We start from the raw sequence: 16,896 nt of genomic DNA, 5'->3' as shown, positions 1-16,896 counted from the left end.
GAGCCCAGTTGTAAGTAAGCTATTAAGACTCGACTGTACGCTGTGTTCGTGTTTCCCTCCGAAACAATAAGTTCCGTTGGAGCAGCCTTTCAACGCCTCTCTCTGTCTCTCGCTAGCAAACTTGACGCAGACAACAAAGTAAAGCTACGTAGGAACCCGAGGTATTAGCCAGAGGTCCCTTTACTATGGTTCAGAGCCGCGGACCTTCAGTAATAGTAATAAATGTCATGGTCCTGGGTCGTTGACCCAGCGTTTTGTGTTTTGTGATTATTTCCCTCTGTTCTAGTTATTCTGTGTCCTCCCCCCTTGTGTCCGGTTCGGGTTCTAGATTTCCTGTTTTGTTCTGAAAGTCTGTGTCTGTTGTCATTGTGTTCAGCTTGTGTCCTCCAGTCATCATGTGTATTCAGATCAGCTGTTCTTCCCTCCTGTGTGCGATTACCCGATTACCTTGTGTGTGTGTGTATATATAGTGGGTGTCGGTCTGTGTTCGTTGTCGGCTCGTCTGTGTTTCTTGGTATCCTGGTCCTTGGTCTGCGTCTCTCTGCTCCGCTCTCCGTTTTGTAAGATTTCAGGTTTGCTCTTTAGTTTCTCCCAGTTTAGGTTTCCGTTTGTAATTACTCGTGCTTCATTGCCTGTTTTTGCCACTACCACCCTGTAAATAAAACGTCATTCGTATCATCAGTTTGCTGCATTTTGGGTCCTCCTTTTCCTCCACACCACACGGCTCCCTCCCCCAGCCGTGACAGTACGAGCCGACCAAACATGGACCCAGCGGCATCCGCACCTCCCGAGGAGCTTCGGGAGGAACTAATTGACTCTGTTTCCAGGTTGGTTAACCTATGGCTCGAGCATGAGGGGGAAGAGTGTCTCCGCGCTGTAGAAGCCAGGCTACAGCAGCTCATCTCTGCTCACTCCTGGCTGCTGGACTCTCTTCACCCGCTCGCACAGGACTTCATACTCAACGAACTGCACCTTCACCCACCAGCCGCTACCGCTTCCCAACTCAGCCCGGCGGCGAAGATTTTGCCCGGCCCGCCGGAGGTTTTGCCCGGCCCGCCGGAGGTTTTGCCCGGGAGGAAGCGACGATCGCGCCATCGGCGCATCACCCCACAGCCGAAGACTAGGACTTTGGAACTGCCAGCTGTGGTGAGTGAAAAGGACCCTTTTTCTGTTTTGGACTGTGTGTCTGTTTATTCCGGGGCTGTGTTTTTTGAGTCGGCTGCCCTGCCGGTAGCTCAGTTAGCTGCCCAGCAGCCACTAGCTCAGTTAGCCACTCAACCGTCACCCCCATTACAGTCACAGCCAGACCTATTAGACACTTGGTTACAATCCATAGCTCAGTCAATAGCTCAGTTGACAAGAGACTCATCCGCCTTATTATCACCTATTCAGCCATCGTTGTCACCAACTCCTCCTGCACAACAAGTTAAGTCCATCCAACCCGGAAAGAACTATTTTTCACCTGTTCATGTCAAGCAGAGAGACACACCACATAATATTGTAATCAGTCCTCAAAAGCTGGCCAGCCCAGAGACTGTGACACACTCCAGGGCCTCCCCAGAGGCTGGGTCCCAGCCCCCGGCCGACTCTGGACCCCTGGAGATTAAGAAGCCAGCTGAGGACTGTATCCGGCTGTCGCTGCCCGAGCTGGGTCAATGCTCTGTGCAGCTGCAGTCTGCCTTGTGTTTGCCAGAGGCCCGTGTGCCTGCTGGTTCTGACCCGTACCTGCCAGAGGCCCGTGTGCCTGCTGGTTCTGACCCGTACCTGCCAGAGGCCCGTGCGCCTGCTGGTTCTGAACTGTGCCTGCCAGAGGCCCGTGCGCCTGCTGGTTCTGAACTGTGCCTGCCAGAGGCCCGTGCGCCTACTGGTTCTGACCTGTGTGTTCCAGGGGCCCCGGTGCCCACTGGTCCAGAGACTGTTTTCGCTGGGGGGCCCGAGGAGCCCGTCCAGCCTCCTGCTTCGCCTGCTGGGGGGCCCGAGGAGCCCGTCCAGCCTCCTGCTTCGCCTGCTGGGGGGCCCGAGGAGCCCGTCCAGCCTCAAGACTCGTCAGCTGGGGGGCCCGAGGAGCCCGTCCAGCCTCCTGCCTCGTCAGCTGGAGGGCCCGAGGAGCCCGTCCAGCTGCCAACTGCAGCCTCATCATCCTCGCCAGCTGCAGCTTCATCCACGCCACGGGCAGCAGCAGCTTCTTCCACGCCTGCAGCGCTACAGTCTCCGGCTTCCACGCCGTCGCCTGCTGCAGCCTCATCATCCTCGCCAGCTGCAGCCTCCGAGCCTTCATCCTCGCCCGGTGCAGCATCGTCATCTGCCTCGCCTGGCCCGGCCTCGTCATCAGCCGCGCCTGGTCCAGCCTCGTCATCAGCCGCGCCTGGTCCAGCCTCGTCATCAGCCGCGCCTGGTCCAGCCTCCGCTTCAGCTTCAGCCGCGCCTGGACCAGCCGCTGCTTCGGTCTCGTCTGGTGCTGCGACGGCCACGCCACCTTCGGGTCCCGAACTGCCGCCTCGACATCGGCGGTCATCTACCAGGCCGCTGGTGGAGCGTCATCGTCAATATGGACGACCTCCTAGACGCCGCCGCTGCCTTCCGCGCGGTCGGCCTCCAGACTTGTGTCATCGTCGCCATTGCTGTCCGCACGGTCGGCCGCCTGAACGGTTTCCCCGTCGCCGCCGCTGCCGTGTGCACGGTCGGCCCCCTGAACTGCCTCCACTCCACCACCGCTGCCTTCCGCTCGGTCGGCTTATGGATCTACGTCGCCGACGTGGCCGGCCTCAGAAGATGAACTGTCCTGGACTTCTGAGTTGTCAGCCTCCGGGCCGGCCTCCTGAACTGTGTTTTGTTCTCGTGCTCCAGCATGTGTGTTTTTGTTTTGGACAATTCTCTCGGTTCGCTGGAGCTTGTGTTGGTCCCTCCGTCCTGGGCCCCCGCCGCCCGCCCTGGGTTGGTCGTCTGTTTTTGTTTTGGGCTGTCTGGAGCCAGCCCTTGGAGGGGGGGTACTGTCATGGTCCTGGGTCGTTGACCCAGCGTTTTGTGTTTTGTGATTATTTCCCTCTGTTCTAGTTATTCTGTGTCCTCCCCCCTTGTGTCCGGTTCGGGTTCTAGATTTCCTGTTTTGTTCTGAAAGTCTGTGTCTGTTGTCATTGTGTTCAGCTTGTGTCCTCCAGTCATCATGTGTATTCAGATCAGCTGTTCTTCCCTCCTGTGTGCGATTACCCGATTACCTTGTGTGTGTGTGTGTGTATGTATATATATAGTGGGTGTCGGTCTGTGTTCGTTGTCGGCTCGTCTGTGTTTCTTGGTATCCTGGTCCTTGGTCTGCGTCTCTCTGCTCCGCTCTCCGTTTTGTAAGATTTCAGGTTTGCTCTTTAGTTTCTCCCAGTTTAGGTTTCCGTTTGTAATTACTCGTGCTTCATTGCCTGTTTTTGCCACTACCACCCTGTAAATAAAACGTCATTCGTAACATCAGTTTGCTGCATTTTGGGTCCTCCTTTTCCTCCACACCACACGGCTCCCTCCCCCAGCCGTGACAATAAATCACATTCATGTAGTTGTAAACAGCATGATAATATATTAAGTAATCCAAAGTATTCAGAATACGTTACTCTCATTGAGTAACGTAACGGAATACGTTACAGAATACATTTTGGGGCATGTATTCTGTAATCTGTAGTGGAATACATTTTAAAAGTAACCTTCCCAACACTGTATATGAAGCACTCATGTACTGCACTGTACTGCACACAGGTGATGTAACCTGGATGTAATGTTGTGTCGCGCAGACGCAGGGAACAATCAATTACCTGAACAGGCATGATTATGTAACATGCAGGAAACTGATCATTTCACCATTTCAGTTTCACTTCGGCCTGGCACATCTTGAACCTCTTGGTTGTTTGTAGTTAAAAACAGGTAAAACCAGAGGCTTGGTTTCCATTTTGATCCGAATCATCAGTGTGTACACAGTAATCTTTAAAAAACACAAAGACAGACAAATTTACAAGTAGAGTTTATTGATGGTCATGATTGATTTTCACCAGGTCTGCGAAGGTACAAGTCTGTGCAAACATGCTCAAAAACACTACAAAGCCACTGAATTCGCTCCCAGCAACAGTGTACAGTTACATATGCATATACAGTACTGAAATACACAGAACCCTCCTCAGAGATATATTTAGAAAAATATAAAGTCCTAACTTTCCAACTCATAGACAGGAACATTTCACAACAAAAACGCACAAGTCCACATGTGCTGTGATGCCCTTATTAGCTGAAAGGGAATGAACATGAACATATGATATGGATTGAATGAGCCAAAAAATTTACATTTTTAGATTAAAATAAGTGAATTATGTTGCAGTAGTAAACTTTGCATGTGAGAACATGCCCAACCGTGTGCGTATGGAAAGCAATGCAGCGATGTGTTTAACTAGGATGTGTCTACACATAATGCTGTGTGTTTATATTGTGGTGAGGTTCGTGCTGCACACAGATGGCGAGATGCAGAGAGCCTGCAGCTTTGAAAAGGACCGCAGTGCATTTTTAAACCAGATCATTCAAGACCAGCAGCAGTTTTACTGCCTCCTAAGCGATTTGAGCCCAAGTGGAAACAGTTTTCTTGACGTTTGTTTGACTCCTGCGTGTATTTTTATCCACCTGTCTGACTCATTGCTGTGAGAGATTAGCTCACAGCTCAGCTTGGAAGGGGAGCTTTCAGTAAACATTTGCAGGAGTCGAGAGTCGTTAAAGCAGCAAGTAGTGTTTTCATTTTATTATCTAAAGATCACAAAGTGACATTTTCTTATGGCGGGCTAATCAGTGAAACTGAGCCGCTATGTGAATGTAATACCTTGGGATGTAAACTAGGTATTTGTGAGATAAAGAAGTTTGTTCTCTGCTCCTGTGTGCATGTGGGACATTTCAAAGGAGATCCTTGGAGATATTTACCATACCTCCCCGTGAAGACCGCCTCGTCTGTCTAAATAAATCGATAACAAAAAGATGCTCTGTTCAAAAACAGAGCAAAAGAAAAAGTAAATTGCTTTTTTTATCAACGTCTGGTGTGCGAGTATTGGGAGATGACCACATAAGGACTTTTATCACACTGTTTTTTTTTTGTTTTTGTTTTTTTTAAATCAACAGCAGCTACAACCACTTTTACAAGTTTTTGCTATAATTAAACTCTTTTTTTTTTTTTTTAAATCATCAACTGCAATAATTAGAGGATCAACCCTGCAACACCAGATGTGTCATATTTGACACTTTGTGAGACATCTACATCCGTTTGATTTTTGTTAACCCTAACCCCATTAAATCCTTTTCTTATATGCAAAATGATATAAAACAAAACTCATATGAAAACTCATATGTAATTTTTTTCTTACTTTGTCAAATGGTTCAAACAAACAATTTGAAATTTCTGGCAATTTTGGGGGTTCAGGCTTACAGGGTTAACTGTTTGGTACAAACACAAGTAGACAAATTTAAAAACATTTTCAGTCTTTGAATTTGAGCCAATAATAAAACTAATTTCCTCGACGCAGCGAGGCCCACTCGAGAGACAATTTTGCTCAAATTGTTCAGAAACAAATATAATTTATCAAGTAAAAGCAAGAGTTGAATCCAAATTATGAAGCAATTCTTGACCTTGTTTGACTGTCAGTGAAGCACAAGGTGGTTGATGTAGCAGCTCATAAGGTACACGATCCATCGCCATTCACAGATTACTGTCACGTCATCACGGTCTGGGTCGTTTAGTCTCACTTCTGAATTTTGAACATTTTTAATGCAATGTTTAGTTTTGTGGTTCCCTTATGTGTTCATTTCTGTGTCCCAGCTTTTGTTAATAGCTGCTCTTGGTCTGCTTCAAGTGTCGTCTCATTTGTTTACCGTTTTATTTTGAAGTCTAGCTTTCTTACATCAGTTTTGCTTCCTGCCTGTGCTTTTCTCCTGATTGTTTGCACCTCTGTTTGCCTCCTGATTGGCCTCCTGTGTGTATAAATTGCCCGATCTTCCTTCTCTTAGAGCTCAAAGTGGTTGTTAATACTCCCTTGTATTCTGCCTTCACGCGTGCCTGGAGTTTCTGTTGTTTGTCTCTTTGAAGGATTTTGTATTCCTTTGTCCTCAACCTGAATAAAGGTTAGTTTTGAATCCTACATTGATTCAGCTCTGTCTGTGAGAGAGGCATGTGCTAGTATATATTATTATTATTCTTCATTTAACTTCTTTAACAAAAGAATTTCAACCAATATGACCTCGCCCTCCGCTACCACGCCCCCTCACCCCATCGTGACCACGCCCTCCATCATGACCAAGTAGTATGCAACATGTGTGCAAAAGTAATATTTGAAGTCATCGCATCCTTTGATATTTCACAAAGTTATTATTATTATTTATTTTGTAGCGCATGCAATGTTTTATCCTTTTATGTCAATGATTTTGCTAAATGGACTGAATCGAATGCTGTTCTGTACATCAGGTGCGAGTGAGTTGTAAATATGTTAAAGTTTGTAAAGTGAAAGCGATAAAGGGCCCATAAAAGAACACATTTAACATTAACCTTGAGCATCGTTTGGGTGAAGTGATAAGTGTGCAAGCTTCACTAAAATCAGACCAGTACTGTAGGCCTACGACACCTGATGACTGAGCTTCACCAAGGCATCAGTCTTTCAGTCAGATGAGCTAAAAACAAGCACTGCGTGTTTTCTTCACTTGGGCTCTTTGGTAAAAATTCAATCACACATCAGGGGGCTGTTTTTGTAAAGGATATCATGACAGAATAATATTTAAACCCACCGGTGCAAGACAAAAACAAAACACTTAGAACTTTAGAGAACGCTTTTACCAAAAACGCTGGGACGCTGTATAACATATAAACAAAACAGAATGCAAGAATGTGCAAATCTCAAACCCATATTTTATTTGTAGAAATGATCAAGCAGAGACATTTTAGGATTTCAGGAAAAACCTCTCATTTTTAGTTCGATGGCAGCAACACGTCTTAAAAAAAGTTGGAACAGAGTCACTGACATGCAAAAAAACCATCTACAAATGGAATAACCCAGAATAATGCTGGTCAACATAAACAGGCATGATTCTGTCATGGAAATCACTGCACGGGCTTCCAGAAAACATCGTCTGAACACGGATCACAATGACAGCCACTAAAAGCTCTCTCAAGCCAAGAAGAAGCCACATGTGAACACGATCCAGACACAGTGCCTCCTTCTCTGAGCCGAAGCTCTTTTAAAATGGACTGAGTCAAAGTAGAAACTGTTCTCTACTCAAATCATTCAAGATGTGAACTGACCCGCCTGCAGTCCCGACCTTTCAACAAAATGAAAAACACAACAAAAGAAGACACGGAACCTTTAAGCAGCTAAAATCCTCAATCAGACAAAATGGCACAAAAGTCCAGCAGCTGTTCTCCTCTGTTCCCAGATGTTTACAGACTGTTGTTAAAAGAAAAAGGATGCTACAGAGCGGTTATCACTGACTTGTCCCAACTTTTGAGATGTTTTGCTGCCATCAATTCAAAATGAGTTTCTTAAAAATTGTACATTTTCTCATTTTAATGATTTGATTTGTTTTGTATGTTCTATTATAAATAAAATAAGAGTTAATGAAATTTCAACTCATTGCATTTCTGTATTTATTTACATTTTTCACAGCATCCCAGTTTTTTTCCTTTGATTGTGTTGTGTGTTTGTAATCGAGAATCTGAATCTTCTTTCAGTCAATGAAAGACGTGTATGCACGTATATAGCGCTGTTGTGAATGACCGCGGTGGGTTTAATGCCAACTGTCCACTCGTAATTGTTTTCCTTCTCAGTGACGCGCTCCGAGCAGAGGCAATGGGAAGTTACAGTAGATGAATGGCCAAATGAGGAGGAGAGAAGACTCATTACCTCCTCATTAATGCCAGATGCTGATGCCGACGGGGGTCAGATGGGAGAAACAAGACGTCACTGGAGCAGACGCAAACTGCAGATTGGATCAAGTGTCCACCCTAAACAGATTTGCTGTGTGTGTTTGAGAAGATGGGGACTGCCAGCAGGAGCACATAAACTTCAAAGAAGGTGAGGTCAGGTAAGGTAACGAGAAGGCAGCACAGGCCACATTCTGTAATACTTGGATTTTTTTTTTTGCTTTCGACTGGTCAGAGATCTAAAGAAACCGACTGATGGCACTTCTGAAACAGATGTGTTTTCCACAGACCTCCAGAGTGGGTTTCTAAAGCCCTTAATGGAGACTTCAAAGCAGCATGACTCTCTGATCGGGTTTTAAAGATGTAAACTAAGCGACCGTCCTGTAAATATTCACATGAGAGACGTCTTACGGCATGCCTGTGCGTGAAAGTGTAAGCGTGCACCTGCTGATATTTTCCATCTCACTTTCACATTGTTAGTGTGTGTGTGTGCAATGAGATGAAATGAGGGGGGGGGGGGAAGCAAAGCCAGCCCTCTTTTACGCATCCACAGGTCGTGTCCTTGAGTTGTATACGAAGGTAGAAGAGTGTGCACATTTACTCACTGTACGCTTATACAAACAACACCTCAGTAAAGTTAAACAAGACATTAAATAGAGAGAAAAGGGGCCGCACGTCCCCTGAACATGAGGATATACTGAAGCAGGACACAAAGAGGATCTATTAACAGTCAGCAGCTCCATGGTCCCGTAGCCGGGGCTTCAACAACTAACTGCCCCCTCTAATAGCTAATAGCTAAAAGTCATTCTGTGTCTAAGCATTTCTTCCATTTTTCAAAGTATTGTGAAGTGTATTCATGTGCGTCGCCTTGAAACTGCAGGTTTCCACAGAAATGAACTCTTAAGTATAATCCGCATTTATTTTCAGAAATAAACGTCTTTTCTTGCTCCAGATGGATAAAATACATGTTCGTAAGAGCGTGCCTGTCAAGCTTTGTGTTTCTGGATGTGGTGGGGTGGGATTTTTTTCTACAGTATTCTGATAAAACACATTAGACCTTTTGCTGCGTTTGGGTAGAATTTGACACATTTTAAATGACAGTTTTCATGGATGTCTATTTTTCATTCAAGCAAGGCTTCAAATTAGCTGTGCAGTCACACAATCCCATTTTATTTAGCTTTGAGAGAGTTCCTCCTAAGGCTAACCCCTGTAACAAGTTCCAAGAGGTTCCTATTATGTACCATAAACGTCTGGGGGACAAAGACTGCGGGAACATACCAAGCAAACATTCTCGACCCTGGACCTACTTTTCTAGCAAGAGATCCACGTTCAGCAACCGATTAGATCATTAGAACAAGCATATGTATTCAAAACCTATTCAAACATAGGTGATATAATCAAATATAATACAATTAAATTTCACCTTTTACTGTTTAATATGAAAAAAATGTAAGAATAAGCTAAAATTCTCTCATTCGTTGTTGTTGTACTCTAAACTGTTTTAAGATGCAGGGATTTTGAAAAGATAAATGTCTGAAATTGTTTTATTTATTTTAAAAACAATCATCAGTAGTTTGCATAAATGGAGAAGAACTATAAATGACCATTAACAGTTTTGTAGTAAATCGATTAGCTGTCAGTCAATTATCTTTGTTTTAAAAGGAACAAGGACACATGCATTTAATTTGTCCATTTAGCTGGATCTCTGTTTTACATGGAAACAACGTCCCCATCGGCCCATCTCTAGTTATTGTTAGCTGACAAAAGGTGATCTTTTTCAGTAATTTTTGTCTGGGAAAAAAATGCTGTGTTTTGACAGGTATTAAAGACTCCATAAGATACCATCATACAAGGAAAAATAAAAAATAAAAATAAAATATGACCATCAAGTGGACCATTATGGCAAAAGCCATAATGGTCTTGCAGGCTGCAGTTGCACTTCATATTTACAACTCTAGAAATATATTAACTTGCACAGCTAATGTCGATTAGCAAATTCTGCTTTTATCCTCATCTGTCTCTAAATAAAGTGCATCTGCCACTGCTACAATTTTGAGCCCTTTGCAAGAATGCAAAGCTTGACAGGCTTACAAACAGAAGGATTGGTCACCTTTTAATTGATTTTAGAAGTTCATTAACACTTTTGAAGCAGTCTTATCTCAGCAGGTGTATAAAAAGGAAGATTTTATGCTACACAGAAAGTGACTGGTTGTGTGCCTCTGGCAGCAACAGCAGTGTGTGCGGATGTCGAACTGATAGTTAGCCTTAGCAGTGATAACACAGCAGAGCGCCACTGATGTAAGTGGAAATCTAACAGCAGTTAAATAAAAATGTTTGGCTACATTACTTGGTGTCCAACTGATCTGATCTCCGAGACGTGCAAAGCTTAGCACCAAAATGCATCCAAAAGAAGTTGAATAAAGAAACAAAATTGCACGGATTACCATGTTAATCTGATCCATGTCTGTGAAACCATCGTCGCAAAATCTCCATCAACATTTTAAACACATTATTTTGCCTCTCTTTAAACTTCATTGAGTCCACTGAAAACTTCTTTACCACCTCTTCTTCCCGACTCTTCACACTGCCGAGCTGGAGACCTGGAGCCAGCCCACCTCTGTGTAGGCCCCCGTCACATGCCAGTACACCGCCCCCATCAGTTTGGTCCACACCATCTGCACCTCTGCCGTGAAGAATTCTGGGAAATCTTCAGAAAACACCTCCAGCATCACACTGCTCAGGATCTGAGAGGAAGAGGTGACAAACAAATTTCATTAAGCGAGCCACAGAGAGACGGAGAGCGAGGGGAAATGTGGCTATTGAGATAATAAGGGTGCGAGTAATGCAGAAAAATTGTGTTCTGTGGGTAAAGCGGGAACAGCGTGATGGAGAAATAGGAATTCATTTCAGCGTTACAGAGAAGTGGGCGAGACAGGTGAGAATTGAAAATGATAACTGTAAAACATGAAAGCAGTGGGTGGACAGGCGAAACAAAGGAACAGAAATGACAAAGTCGAGAGAAAGAGCAGCAGAGGTGGCTAAAGCAAAAGCACAGAGAGAGAAAGCTCAGTGTAAGTGTGGCAGCCCGCCATAAAGTCAGCTGACCTGGGCAGAACTGGGGCAATAAAACCAAACTGCTGATGCTGATTTAACAAAAGCTTCTCAACACGAGGTTATGAGGGGGGGTTCTATCAAAGCTTTGAGTCATATTTGACATGTTATGTGACACCAAACAAAAGGATTTCTATCGGCTGAGCAGCTGCATGAATGTGATATGGATGAAAGTTACCGTGCTGGCAAAATCAAAACTATAGCCCTCTTTGTGTGGTTTTACCTGGAGACATAAAGTAATTTGTTACAGATTTGCAACAAAGAGGGGATATGCCGAACATGGTCACCTCAGACACATAGCTCCGGCTCTGAGCACAGAAGCCCCGCCTACCATCTATTCAAGCCTTCTGTTTGCAAGGAGCTACAACAGCTCGTTTTAGAACAGAGGCTGAAGCAAGGCTTAGCTTCTCATAAAACGTGGACTAAAATAGTGTGTTTAAGGTTTGTTATGAACAGGTAAAAATAATTAATTATTATTAATGTGATTTATGTAAAAGCTGTTCCAGTAGAGTCCAAGACTACATCCTATATGGAGCTGAACACATGACGTCTCCATAGGAGGAAGCACAAAACATGCTGGGAACGTGCTGGAGAGGTTGAAGCTTTTAGGACATAAATGTATCTTTGTTTGTTTTGTGTTGGGGGTTTTCTTTGTTTGTTTGGTTGGTTTGGGGTTTTTTTTGGTTGGTTGGTAGGGGGGGGGGGGGGGGGGATTATTGCTAAACTGTCAAAGCATATGAGGCTTTGTTTTCTTCTAAACAATCTTCAATGGCAGTAGAGGATATCCACTTTGTCTCCCTCTTTCTAAAAAAATCCTTTACATGAACGTATGGCCTTCAGTTTACTTGGGTGAGAGAATATATTGTACAGAGTAAAAGACCTAATCTTCCCATTCGTAAGACCACAGATTAGAAATTATCTAATCAACTTGAAGGTGAGGCTAACTGTCACTCAAATGTGACGACAGTTGGAGTTAAGAATTACCAAATAACCCAACGTGTAAGTCTTTGGACTGTGGGAGGCACAGGGAGAGCATCAAGCTCCACACTGGGGTGTCTCCAGCTTGCTAGTGGACTCAAACCCAGGACCGTCTTGCTGTGAGGCAACAGTGTTAACTGCGGCACCACTATGCCACAAACCCTTTATCTTATTAAACTAAATGAATAAAGGTAGTTGATGATGATCTGGTAGGATTTATTTCTGTATCCTGCCCAGTGGCCGGCATGAAGAATGTGATCAGTGAACAGTGTGGGCTCTCGTATTTCATCCAGTTATTAGATCTAAGGACTTCTGGTTGTATCGATGTCTGTACGGAGCGTTTGGACATTCAGGAAGCAACTTGGTGCTTCCTTGAGTCACTGTGGTTTTGTTTTATATTTCTCAAACATAAATGTTGCAGTATACAGTCCTCAGAGGTGATTATCAGGTCATTGTGTTTGTTTGGTACCTAATTCGCTTGGACAAACATCTGGATGTTCTCCTTCAGTCGTTGTTGCTTGTTTCCCATATCTCCCCACTGTTCCTTGTACAGAGCTTCTTAGTTTTTTCTCACTTATATGTGCAGCACCTTCAGTTTTACCACCTGGCTGTCAGTTTCAGTTTTGTCTCAGCTATTAAGCCAACCTTAAAAAAAAAAAAAAAAACACACAAAAAAAACTTCAGGCCATAATGTGACACATTATGAAAAAAAACAGGAAGTATGAAATGTATGACTGGCCTAAAAAAAAAAAATTAAAAAAAAAAGTCGGGCGTTGAACACGTGAGGTTGAAAATTCAAGGAATATACAGTGGGACTAATTTTTTTAATGACCTATTCACAGAGTGATCAATGCAGGTCTAATTGGTGGTAGAGTTTTCTCTCGTTACTGTTGCGTTTATGAACCAACACAACATTCAGAAGACTTGAAGAGAAATAATCTACTTCCCCCGTCAGATGGAGCAGGAGGAACACTGAATGTAACACAAGTGTTATGTAAAAACATGAGCTGTATACAAAAGAGTTTAAGACATTTTTAATTGGTTCTGATTCTGTCTACGCTTCTCTAAAAGCTAACTTTTTAATGTGCTCCAGGTTTGTGGAAAACTGTATTTACTTGTGAAGCACCTTACACATATAAGTTTTTACAGAAAGCTATAGGCAAAGTAAAGACTGATGTTGTTGCTGGGTTTTTTGGGGGGGGTTTTTTGGTTGTTTGTTTGTTTTTTTAAATTGTGCATAAAACTTTTTTTAATTTAAAAAGATAGCAAGAGAGAAGGTTCACATGATGGTAATGTGGACAGTGGAAATATTGGAGAAAGGATGTTGAATATTGAGCTGCTAGTCGGGAGGAAAAGATTCAGAGGAGATTCATAGATGTAGTGAAGGAGGCAATGCAGAGAGTTGGTGTGACAGAGGAGGATATTTGGGATAGTGTGAGAGAGACATTAACTCCTGCGGCATGTAGTTGTTTCTTAAGTGGCCGCTGTTATTTTACTGTTGTGGGTTTTTCTATATAATGTATTTGTTTCACTTTTTTTGTTGCAGTGGTTGATATGTTATGGGACCAAAAAGCTGCCACCTGGCATTTCTCTCACTTGTAAAGGAGATTTGATCTTAACAGGACTTATTAGTGTCACAGCTCTCCGCATATATACACACGTGTCTTTTTTCAGGAATTTGGACTGTTCGTCCACATATAAATCACTGAAAACTAATTTTCTGAAAAACTCCAGGGTGTAGATTTTCAGAAGGATTGTTCCCCTGCTAAATAAAGGACTGAATCTTATATCAGATGAGGATAGGACATCCCTCTCCCAAAAGTCCAGCCGTTGGTCTTCTCATTTGTCAGATGTTTATGGACTATTGTTAAAAGATTAGGGAATGCTCAATATTCCACGATTCTTTGTTTTCTTAGTGTATAGATAGCTTCATGTATTTCCCCCTTAATTGCCTCAGTTTAATAGTGGGAGTTTAATTCTTCCCACAGTGCTCTATCCTCTTGTGTCAAGTCTCCTGTAGTAAATCCCTGTATGCATTTTCCCACTTCCTGTTTTATCTTGTGAATTAGTGTTCCTTGTGCTTTGCTTCCAGCGTGCTTCCCTTGTCTCGTCTTGTGTCTCGTCTGTGATCTAGTTCAACTGTTTCATTTTCCTCATCTCTCTCCACTTCCCCAATCCTTCCCCGATCCAGGCACTGTTGGATCCTTCTCCATGTGTTTTCAAGCTTTTGTTTCTGTATTTTTCCAGGTTCTCTTTTTGGACTTGTGTTTTACCTTTTGAATTATTTCAAACAGCTTGCTTTAAGATCAGTCTTCCTGCGTCTGTGTTCGGGTTAGGATTAGTAATGTAAACATCATGATCAGAATGTCTGGCAGGCAGAGAGTGGACCCAGAGTGCAGGACTCAACAGATGGAAGCAAACTTAAAATCACAGCTTTATCTATGCTAGCAAAAGCAACACAGGGTTGAAAAGGAACAAGCTTGAGGCTAAACAGATGGACAGAGGCACACACACCATGAGAGAAAAGAAGGACACACAGATAATATGTACACAAGAGGAGATTAGGGCAGAGTGGAGACACCTGGGAGCACAGCTGAACAGAATGTGGCAAAACAAAGCAAAAAGAGGAAGCACATGAGCAAGGGACTATCAAAATAAAACAGGAAGTAACATATGCTGAGACCAGGACTAAGACGTACAAGCTTGGCAGAACAAACAATGGAACGGGACACAAAAGGAGACAGAAAGGGTAACAAAATATGGAGATACAACTGATGATAAGACACAGAGATGAGACTAGGACAGAATGAACACGAAAGGCAACAAACTGCTTCTTTCACAAATTTCCCAGGTGGTGTTAGGGCAGCTTTGGATTTCATTATTATAAGATGGTTTGGATTGAGAGGTTCAGTTGCCTTTGGGTAACTGATACCATCAACAGTCAAGAGGTGACTATTTACAATAGACTTGGCTTCACAAAACAGAGTTCAAAGAGAGCCATCATCCTCCTGCACACTGAGCAGTAGTGGCGTTCAGCATGTTATGAATGGTCCAAATGTGGCGTTCCCAGACGCCACCTGCATGACTTGCAGAAGGAGCATTGAAAATGAACTCCCACTATCTGTCTACCAGGAAAGCTTCCAGTGCCTGTATGTCACATTACTTGAGAGCTTCTCTGAATTCATTTTTAGCTCCTTCGAAGTTTGTGCCCTGGTTACAGTGAGTTGGCAAACAGCTCCTCTCAGGCTAATGAAGCATCTAAGTGCATTTATCGATGCATCTGTTGATAAGTCTTCTAGCGTCTCAATGATTATGGTAGGATCTCAGGTTCCAGTAAAAATTTGTTGTGACAGAATGTCTGCTGCGCAAAGACCTCTCGAGGCGTGGTCAGCTGCGACTGAGCTAAATTGAGCACATGGAAGCATGTAGCATAACTATAGAAAGAGAGAGAATTTACAGACATCTAAAAATGTAACTAATGTTGTACCAAAGACTTTTATGCAGCTTATTCTTGTTAAGCGCAAGACAAGCTGCTCTATACAGGTTACACGTCTGAATGTCTCTGTCATTCACGCTACTGCGCACAGAGCTCCAACAACTCCAGTAACGGCAATTTTATGGAACAGACAAGCGGTTTACTACATGAAGTAATAAAACAAGAAGCAAGAACTAGAAATATAAATAACTACAAGGCTCTAAGAAATACTAAACTCAAGGCAAATATAGAGCTAGAACATAAATATTCCTTAAATCCAAAAGAACAAATCATAAATCCAAAAATAAAACTCAACACAGGGTTAAAGATCTGGGACTAAATTAATGCATTTGTTATTATTGGTTTTTATGCCCATGCATGTTTTTACATTATACAGAACAACGATTACAAGATAAACTTGATGCTCCATAAAATTCTTCCATAATTTGTTTGCATGTGTCTAAGTAAAGATCGAAGCCTCCAGCTTCACAAAAGCTTGAAGTATTTCTATTAAAAACACACACAAAGCAAAACACTGCAGCTACATTTGAGAAATAAAACAGAAAAACAAGTAAAACAGGAATTCTGTCCTGAGTAAAGTGGCAAAAGTGAAATATCCCCCATGATATTAGACTGGTAATGAGACAATTCTTTGGGCTGCTTTGATAATTGAAGGGGCTGCTGAAGCAAGAAAATACCTTTATTAAACTGCTAGTTATTCAGGATAGAGAACCCCTGACAATAATCTTTTGCCGTGCTTTGTTTCGCAGACAACATGTTTAAAAGTGTTTAAAACAAAGTCTGAAAAAAAAAAGCCCAAAAAACGGGTCATTTTCGAAAGTTACCTTAAAGTACACGGGTTCCACTTTGTGTTTGATAGCGTGGGCTTTTCCCACCAGGGCCAGCACCGACGACACCTTCTCAGGGTCGTGGAGGTTTTCCACCACACTGTTGATGGCATTCATCACCCTGCAGGCATGCTGCCGGAGTTGGCTGCTCCGTGCCATCTCCTCAGGATCCTCCAGGTGCTGAAACTGGCTAAAATACTGTTTGGCCGATGGGAAGTTGACAAAAAACCTAAAGAGGTGAATAAAATTCATCATTAAAATATGAAAGCAAAATTATTTTTTTTTTACATTCCAGGTTGATGTGTGTGAATGAATACGTCAGTGTTTTTACATTTTGGACTAGTACTGTCCACAGAGGATGAAGTCTGCTGATCAATTTCTGATTTTTACTTGGGAACCACGAATAACCACATAATAATATATGCAGCACCCCTTTCTAAAACTACCATTTCTAAAAGTAGCAAAAGTCAGTTATTGTTTACAGTTTTTGTTATTTTTCTACACAGACTTAAAAAATCAAATGAGGGAAAGATTCAGAATAAAATACGGCTTATCGTCCCGAACCC

At 43.1% G+C, this 16,896-nt stretch overlaps 2 protein-coding genes across 2 annotated transcripts in view; one reads left to right on the top strand and one right to left on the bottom strand.

Moving 5' to 3' along the window:
- Nucleotides 1–448: 448 nt before the first annotated feature.
- LOC146572861 (uncharacterized) lies at nucleotides 449–3,415 on the top strand. Its single transcript, XM_085278696.1, has one exon. The coding sequence runs from the start codon at nucleotides 763–765 to the stop codon at nucleotides 3,052–3,054; it is 2,292 nt and encodes a 763-aa protein (XP_085134822.1). The 5' UTR covers nucleotides 449–762; the 3' UTR covers nucleotides 3,055–3,415.
- Nucleotides 3,416–8,976: 5,561 nt separating this feature from the next.
- The window catches only part of cygb2 (cytoglobin 2), a 31,059-nt gene continuing 23,139 nt past the window's right edge, over nucleotides 8,977–16,896 (bottom strand). Inside the window, exons 2-3 of the mRNA XM_085277303.1 lie at nucleotides 16,328–16,559; nucleotides 8,977–10,662 (exon numbers count right to left, since the gene is read on the bottom strand). Of these exons, the coding sequence (XP_085133429.1) occupies nucleotides 10,498–10,662; nucleotides 16,328–16,559 (397 nt within the window). The 3' untranslated portion in view covers nucleotides 8,977–10,497. The remainder of the gene's footprint in view (nucleotides 10,663–16,327; nucleotides 16,560–16,896) is intronic.

The sequence above is a fragment of the Mchenga conophoros genome, linkage group LG6 (genome assembly GCF_057382185.1).
Source record: "Mchenga conophoros isolate Kocher_MC1m ecotype Shallow Benthic linkage group LG6, M_conophoros_male_GT1.1, whole genome shotgun sequence".
NCBI lineage: Eukaryota > Metazoa > Chordata > Actinopteri > Cichliformes > Cichlidae > Mchenga > Mchenga conophoros.
The sequence above is the reverse complement of the archived record's forward strand: the minus strand, read 5'-3'. Positions and strand labels throughout refer to the sequence as shown.

Coding starts and splice junctions, on each gene's coding strand:
- LOC146572861 (XM_085278696.1), top strand. CDS start 763: ATGGACCCAGCGGCATCCGCACCTCCCGAGGAGCTTCGGGAGGAACTA.